This window comes from Channa argus, chromosome 11 (assembly GCF_033026475.1).
Source record: "Channa argus isolate prfri chromosome 11, Channa argus male v1.0, whole genome shotgun sequence".
In the NCBI taxonomy this organism is placed as follows: Eukaryota; Metazoa; Chordata; class Actinopteri; order Anabantiformes; family Channidae; genus Channa; species Channa argus.
Window position 1 is genome coordinate 25,261,587 of NC_090207.1, and position 8,742 is coordinate 25,270,328.

Sequence of the window (8,742 nt, forward strand, 5' to 3'; positions counted from 1 at the left end):
TTGTCACTGATAAATGTTCAAGTGAACAATGTTTCGACCGAGTAAAAGTGATATTGTTTCTGGAAAGATTTGCTACTTTTGATTTGATCATTTGTCAACGTCTTTAACCCAAGTCAATTTCCAATCACTTTTATTGTGATGGTGGGGACATGCAGATATTTCTAATCAAACCAAAACCGTCCCTTTAAACACCAGAATAAATAACTTGACTTGAATACTCATTTGTAACTTTTCTGTAGGCTTTAAACTCCCTCACAATGAAACCGTGAACCAGCACATATCTAGCATTTTTTAAAGCATGGACCTACAGATGTGGAGGCTTGTTGATACATTAATAATTTAATGCATCTTTATTCCTGCACTGTTGTCACAAATTAAACTGACTATAAAGGCTAGAAACATCCTCTTAGTGACTTTTACTTTGTGTCGATGCTAATTATTTAACTAATATTGAACAAATAAAATAATAAAAAGCTTTTTGAGCTTTTGTTGCCATCTAAAATATTTTTCTCTGCTATTCCCATCACATTTAATTCTAATTTATTAGCTAAAATGCGCAGTGGTTTTTTCCATCTACTACATTTTCTCACACTGTATTCACCAAAATACTCTCAGACATTTAAAAAAAAAAAAAAAAAAAAAAGGACTTTAGCTTGCAGGCAGATTGAAAAGAGAATCCTGCTCTTCAAGTTGCACTCCTTCACCCGGGACGACAGCCACAGGATGCTCTCTGCTTGACACTCTTTCCCTGTTGCACTACTGTGGGAGCTGAAGCAAGCAGTGCAATAATGAAAGGGCATCGGTCAGCTGGGCCTCTCCTCCTCTCCACACCCTTCAACCTGCCTCTCGACAAAGCACCACAAGCCTCCAGTAACTTCTACCTTTCACTGCCTCTTAACCTGTAACTTGTCATTAAACTGGATTTCATTAATAAAGGTAATGCTAAGTGAAGAAGCAGCCTTTGTGTTTTGTGGCAAGCTTTGACATGGTGATGATGATGATGATGATGATGAGGATGATCTTCCTATAGGACTGAGCCAGCACAGAGTAGGGTTAGATTCAAAAATACAATCTAAAGTGAAATGTGGGTTTTTGTAATTTGGGTGAATTTAACCCAGGAAAAGCCTCACATGTGTGGGACCTCCCACTCTAAAAGAAAATGTACCTAGTGTTATAGTTTCAGAAATTAGATTCGATTTTGATTTATTATGTCAATATCCGGGCAAATTAATTTTTTTTCACATTTAAGAACAAAATCAATCATTGTCTTTCCTCCTCTCATCTCTTTTTACTTTTTTTCTTACATCAAAACAGGTATTTTAATGTAACAGTTGACAGTGGTACGTTCCACAAACCTATAATGATGAAACTGTGGAAAGGGAAAAATGTATAGTAAAAAATTTTTAAAAAAAGGAAAGCGACTGCAAAGGTGGAGCCGACGTATGTACTGATGATAATACCTCAAGTATTATTCATTAATTTGAAGAATCTACCTGTGCAAATTACTACAGCTGTCAAACAAATGCAGTGAAGTGAAAAGTGCCATATTTCTCCCTTAATTGCAGCGAAGGAGGAGCAACAAAGGGGACATAGTCTTGTGTACAGCTGTCACATGTAGGTTTAAACCCATAGAGAAGACAATCACACGTCCTGTACACCAACATATATTAATACCCAATTGATGTGTGGTGTTTTCAGATACTGGAGGTATAAATCTAAAATTGTAGTATACAGGGCTGCAAATGCACTCACTGAATTTCCTGTAGGTCATTAGTGGTGTAAGGTCTTTAAGAACATTCCTATAAAATACAATGTTTTGTTTTTGTTTGTGTTTTTGTTTTTACAAATGTACCAAACTGCAGTCGTTGGTCGGCAGCATCAAAATCCCGTTTGTAGTGAATAATGAAAAACTTGTTCTGTTGTTGTTTAATAAGAGAGTTAATTTAAACCCTAATTTTACCCATTTCAGTTCACTTCTTGTAAGTTCTTCTTGAGTTGCTTTTGCTTGTGGAAAAAAACAAATTAGGACAAAGTGTAGTTTCATCACCTATAAAAGACAGAATGATCCGTTTGCCCTTAGTAGAATCAGAGTTCATCAAACTGTTTGTCTGACTTAAACATCTTAGTTACACTGGAAACACGACTCTTTTGTGAATAAAACCACAGGAAACAGAAAAAAAAAGCACTCCCCATGAATATATTCTAAATCTTAAGGCTGTATATAAACAACAAAATCACATCTTAAGACTGGTGTAGATTAGGCTGTTTGGAAATGAATTTTATTTATGTATATGGTTTTCTGTGTGTTGTACTTGCTCACTGGGCGGTGGGAAACAGCCCTGTGAGCAAGTAGAGAAAAAAAAAAAAAAAAAGACCATATTTACAGTTCACTGTGCAGCTGTGCAAGACTCGGAGCCACAGTAAGTGTGATTCAGCAGCAGTAGCAGCAGCCTTTCGCCAGATTTCCTCAAACATTTTGCTTTCAGTCTCAAGCGAAACAGTGAGAAGCACTGGAAACAGGCAAAGCAGCAGAAGCACACGCAGCACTCAGAAGGTGGGTGGCCACATTTCCGCTGCTCTGCCTGCTGGGACTCAGATGAGTGGAGAGCCTGGGAACCTCCTCATGCACCCCCCACTCTCACCACGCTGGACTCCACCCACTCCCCCACCCCCACTACAACTACATCTTCCTTAAAGGTCAGCAGCAGTGCACCTTTCGCTGCAGTTAAACAAGAAGAAGAAAAAGGGCCAACGCCTGTAACAGTTCGCACATTGAGAGTTTTTCCCCAATTCTGCTCAATGCCCCCTTGCACACACACACACACACACTTATTTTACCAGTTTGGTGTGATGCAGTTAAGAAATCTGCCGGGTCAATAATCACACTCAGCTCAGTTGCTTTGGATCTTGTTGCTGTTGTTTGCCCTTTGCTTGTGAGAAAAGTTTAAGAGGTGATAGAAATTAAGGAAACTGAATAAATTGCTTGGACAATCGTGTTTCTCATTGCAATTAATTCCTACTAGATTCCCAAATAATATACATTTAATAGCCATGCGTTAAGGTAAATAGTGGGTGGATAAATAATATAACTCATGAATTAATAGACTACAGGTATAAAGGAATAAAACCATCTTTTTTAGCCCAGTACTGAACAAGGTGGAAGGTTAATCTACCTTGGCCTAATAATTTAGCATGATCAGAACAAGCATGTTGCTTTTAAATGGACAATAAGCTATATCTTTGAAGGACATGTCCTAGATACTTGTCATTTCCTTTTCTGACATGTTACCTAATGGCACAAAGCGGCTGTACACTTAAACGTCTGCTCACTGTAGTCAGTTCCTCACCCTGATGCGGTGAAGCCCCCTTCTTCTTCTCTGCTCTTGGACTTCTCATATCCTCTAGATTCATACACGCACCTCTGACAAGCAGCCAGGGAGGATGCAGGAGATGTAGGATGCTGAAGAAAATATTCTGCAGCTGATAACGGGAGATGATGATCATGATGACGACGATGATGATAATGTTTAATCCACGACCTCCCTGCGACTCTGTCTTTTACGGCAGTTTGTCGCCACCTGCTGGATGAAAATGTGAGCAGCACCAACAGTTCGTAGCGGAGCCATTTTTCTCATGTTTGTGACTATTTCTTTTCACTTTATTATACATTGTGAATTATTTATTAACATCGTTATTATCACTTGCTACAGTGGTAGTAGTTTAATATTTCAAAATTGTTCAATTCAACCAAAAAACATATATTTATAAAATTTATAAAACATAAACTTAAGATAATCTTAATAAAAAGTCTATAAATCCATAAAAAGTCATTAACCCATTGCACATTTTTACCTCTAATTATTTAATTACAACATTAAAAATTTACAAACTGAGTGATTGTACAAGAAGGAGACTAGTCCAGAAGGGAATCAAGGCACATTTGACTTCTCTGAGGGAGTTACAGGTTTCACAAGCTAAGAGGCTGTACAAACAACAACTGCTTCACCAGTCAAAGCTTTATGGGCACACTGGCACAGACAAAAGAAAAGTTTGATTAAATCTCAGCCAGAGTTTGTCAGAAGACACGTGAGAGACTCTGAAGTCAATTGAAAGAAGGTTCTGTGGTCTGATGAGATCAAAACTGACTTTTTAACATACACTTTTAGCATAACTCAAACCCACTATCCCCATCTTGAAGCATGGTGATGCTGGGGTGTTTCTTTGCACCAGTTCCTGACAGGCTTCTAAAAGTGAAGTGCAAAATTAATTTAGCAAAATACAGAGAGATCTCAGAGGAAAACCTGATGCAGTCTGCAAGAGACTCTGGATAACATTTGTTTTCCAGCGACGATCGCAAGTATACAGACAAAGATACACAGAAATAGTTTAAAAAGAACAACTTAATGTTCTGAAGGGGCAAAGTCAGAACCAAGACCTTAATCCAACGGTTCACTCACCATCCCTGTGTATATGATATATGATATTAAGGCTGTGGTAATACATTTTCAATGTATCTTGCAAAAACGAGAAGTCTATTGTTATGAGAAAAGTTTCTCGTTATAAGGAAAAAACTTTTTCTCCTTCAGAAACGGACACATTATTCCTGGGCCCCTTAAAAATCTTGATTGATTTGATACCATAAATGCCCCTCTACTTAGTAAAACAACGTGATACGTTCATTTATTTCTGACGCCATATTTCCCGCTGTCACAGAGCTACTTAGTAAGCATTGCTCTATGGGAAATTGAGGTGCAGACATATTTATAACAGGTGAACAACAGCTGTTGAACATGATCCCGTCAGAAATGATGCTGTGGATAGCTGGATGTTCTGTAGTGTGTATGAGGTGAGCTGTAACCTTTAACTAGGTCTCTCAGCACCAGTCATTGGCCTAAGTGATGGTGTTTGATACCGTGATGTACAAGGAGAACATGTGAAAACCCAGTCCTGGATGTCCTGGTAAGGCAGGAGTGCAGGTGTTACCACCACCATTCAGCTGATGCTTCAGTCTCCTTTTTGCACTCTGTTCGATGAAAGATGAGCTAAATGCCTGACGCTGACACATTATGGTTGCTTCTGTACTCTGGCAGTTAGTTTTCTGCAAAGTCTCAGTAATTGCCACGCAGTCTTGTCTGGTCCCTTATCACACACTGCAGGTACTTGATGTGGAAAGAGTCAAACATCTGTATTTGGCTTAAAAAATATTCACACCCCTTCACTTGTTGCACACTTTATTATGTTGCAAATTTAGTTTTAAATTGATAAAACTGACCATCAAACTACACTCAATAACCCACAATCACAAAGTAAAAAATGTTTTTGGTGCAATTATATATACACATACGTACATCAAGGGTATTTGACCTGAGCCCCTTCCAGTGAGATTGTTCCATAGATGTGTATATTTCTGGACAAAATTAAATAAGTGAAATATTTTTGATGTTAGGGTCGTTGCAAGTTTGTAATCCAGCCTTGGTTTAAAAAACAAAACAAAACAGTATTTGCTCCCTTTTTCCCTCTAATTTTCTAAGATGGAAAACTAAGAATTATGACTCCTACACTACATACAGTACTATTATTCAAAATGAAAGGAAAAATAAGATTATCTCTCTCCTCTCAGAACACAGTGGGTGTTTCTCGTGCGCAGTTATCAGTCAAATATTTTACATTATTCAAAATTTGCACAAAACCAATACAGCAACAGGAGTCCACAGTGCACACGTCCATTTGTGTCCCCTTGGTGATGATGTCAGAGCTCATCGTGTCGCAGTGGCTCCTGGCTGGGCTGGATGAAGACGCCCTCCATGGTGCGCCACCAGTTGTGCTGGTTGGGGGAGCCCATGCCATGCACCTCGCGCTGGCCGCGGATGGGGTGGCCATATTGCTCGCCTGTCACACTCAGGAAGACGTCGGTTCCTATGTGTTTGAATCGCACTGCCTCATCGCGCTCCCAGTAGTCGTCGTCACACTGCACTGTCCAAACATCCTGATCGTCTCCCTCACCATTCTCTCCAAAAGCACTGACCTCCTGCAGATGATAATCATAAAGGGTCAAAGTGTGGTGATGCCGATTAGTTGGTAAATAAAACCCAACAAAACTAACAATGAATGTATCCAACGGTCTGTATACAGTGTCTTATTCCTGTAACACATACATGTGCCTCTATAGTTCTCCAGAAATTATTCACACACAGGTAAGTGTGTGAGTGTGTGTGCCACTGACTGACCTGGTTATTAGACAGGGGTGAGCTGAAGTGATGTGTGTGGAGGTTTCGGCCGGTCTTCATGTGTGTAATACGAATGGCCTGGCCACACTTGATGGGTGCTCCGCGCAGACATGGGCGATAGGGCTTTCCACGAATCTGCCAATAACTGTTGGCATCATCTGCACTCTCGACTCCAGTTACAGACTGCTGTCCACTGCCTACACACACACACACACACACACACAGCATGAGTATCCGATCTCGGATCCCAGTTGATACGTGTTAGAACTTGGGACAAACTCTTGAGGTAAGCAGAGCAAAGCCAACACGGTCCAGGCTGGATGTATCTGTTAATAAGCATATTTTATAACTGACAGAATTTCTGAATGTTAAAATATTTGATATGTTGTGTATCTTAGTTTCTATTTGTGTTTACTGGTTATTAGAGGTGAAGCCATGAGGGCTGACTGAACAGTGTACAAATCTAATGTTTCTATCTGGTCTGTGGGTGGTGGATTAACTAGAAACAACTATTTCACCTTATTTGGTTGACATTATGTCAGAACAAATTTCTCATATAGTGTAATATTGGCACAACTTGTGAGGGAAACTGATGAGTGCAGACACTTGCCAAATATAGGAAAAAAAAAGTAAAATTGCTCAAGTCCACAATATTACTAAAAACAGAGAGAAAAATATTGCTAATCATAATAGAAGCATACATAAAAAACATTTACATTTAAAAGAAGAAAAAAAAAGGGCATCCCTCTCCATTAACAGTGCGTTAGCATCATGTTACAAAGTGAAAAAGCACAACATCCAAACTTGTTCAGAAATTATAACCAAATCCTGTATTCATTATTGGAAGTGAAATGGAGGTTAATGTACTGCATTTAAATACACAACACCGATCCAAAAATGGAAATGTTTAAACACCATTACAAGCTACATCTGTGAAAAAAAATAAAATAAAACCACAAGGACAAGTGTGTGACTGTAACCGGACACCCATTATTATGTACTGCCCCCCCAGATGAGTAAGGCTATACCTGACTCTACTCCCTTCTTATTTTGTGCTGGAGGCTCATTTGCATTTGAAATGTTTCTGTATAACATTCAACATTCTCTATATGAATACATGGACACTTTCCTCATCACCACCTTTGGTAGGTTAGCTGATGAAGAGGAGATGCATGTGTGTGAATAATAGTACAGCCTATCTAGTTAGATTGATAAAGTAAAACCTAAAAACCAGGACAACCACAAAGCTTCTATAACATCAAGTCGTCACAATTAGGCAGATATAATGCCCGGAATCAGACTGTTCTCCTTTCACAATCATGGCAGGAATTATTTTTTTGTATGAGGAACTTGTAGATGAATCAAAAAAGGGAGTGTAAAGCAGTAGGATCATCGGACTTGCAAAACAAAGCAAATAGAGATTTTCTCATCATATAAAAAATCAGCTATGATCATCAATACATTGTCTTGAGATCGGGTGAGTTTTGAATGCATTTCATGATGGACTTTACTTTGAAAAGTTTGACCGGAAGCTCAATTGTCTACTGTTTAACAGTGGTGACATCGATAAAAAAAAAAAAAAGAAAATACAAAAATTACAATTAATATTTATTTGGTAACCAGGCGGAATATATGGAAAATTCATTAGTTACAAAGGTTAGACATTTGATTCACCGGAGCCGCATATGAACTGGATACTTGGCTGAAATCCCGTGCACCTAGTTATCGTCCACCGGAAAAGCATGATGCCAAAGTGCACTCATTAAAAAAAACGAGTTCATGTTTTACTGGTTACCGGGCAAAAACAAAAAACTTTAAGAAATTACCCAAGATCCCTAATAAATCAATTGCGCCTCATCTAAATTTCGGCCTTAAACAGGTAATTTCGCTTAAATTTCACGTTGTATTATATTGTCACCTGTTCGCCGGCCAATCACAAAATGCATTTCCATCACAATGTATCGCACTAGGTGTTGGCAGCCGTGAGGGTGGATGATGTTTCACAGTAGTAAAGTGATCGATGCTAAATGTTAGTGCTACATACACAATGTACACAATATACTACAGTCAACATATAAAGAGGCCTGGCGTTAAGTGTGCATTGTCGTCTAACGTTACGAATATTTGCAGACGAGCAAAGCAACTGAAATTGTTGTTTGTATGAAAAACACACTGTTGTCGTATATACATAAATATATATATAAATGTCTGGATATACATAGTGAGATTCTGGAAAAGAAAGGTTACCTGAGCCGTATTTGACATCGTGGGAATGCAGCCGGACGTTGTGCCTGGTGTTGAGTAGTTTTACCAGTGAGCCACATGTCACATAATTTAGCTCCGACTCTTTTCCTTCACAGTTTGTCCACAACAGGAGAAACAGCAGGGATTTGATAACAACGTGAACAGCGTGAATTATCTCCATTTTCCTTTCTGTGTTTTCATGACACACACACACACTGACAGAAGGAACAGCAAAAACAGTCACTTTCAAACTTGCTGCTGGTTTGAGCCA

At 38.9% G+C, this 8,742-nt stretch overlaps 1 protein-coding gene across 1 annotated transcript; it reads right to left on the reverse strand.

Moving 5' to 3' along the window:
* Positions 1–5,214: 5,214 nt before the first annotated feature.
* Positions 5,215–8,742, reverse strand: sdf2l1 (stromal cell-derived factor 2-like 1). Its single transcript, XM_067522133.1, has 3 exons — positions 8,475–8,742; positions 6,228–6,424; positions 5,215–6,028 (listed from the first exon to the last, which is right to left on the reverse strand). Exons 1-3 carry the CDS (start codon positions 8,650–8,652, stop codon positions 5,750–5,752), a joined length of 654 nt encoding a protein of 217 aa, XP_067378234.1. The 5' UTR covers positions 8,653–8,742; the 3' UTR covers positions 5,215–5,749.

What these genes read in the sequence shown, in the direction of transcription:
- sdf2l1 (XM_067522133.1), bottom strand. Translation starts at nt 8,652, where the DNA reads ATGGAGATAATTCACGCTGTTCACGTTGTTATCAAATCCCTGCTGTTT. An exon ending in CGATGTCAAATACGGCTCAG is followed by an intron (nt 6,425 to 8,474) that starts GTAACCTTTCTT and finishes GTGTGTGTGTAG; the next exon opens with GCAGTGGACAGCAGTCTGTA. An exon ending in CACCCCTGTCTAATAACCAG is followed by an intron (nt 6,029 to 6,227) that starts GTCAGTCAGTGG and finishes TATCATCTGCAG; the next exon opens with GAGGTCAGTGCTTTTGGAGA.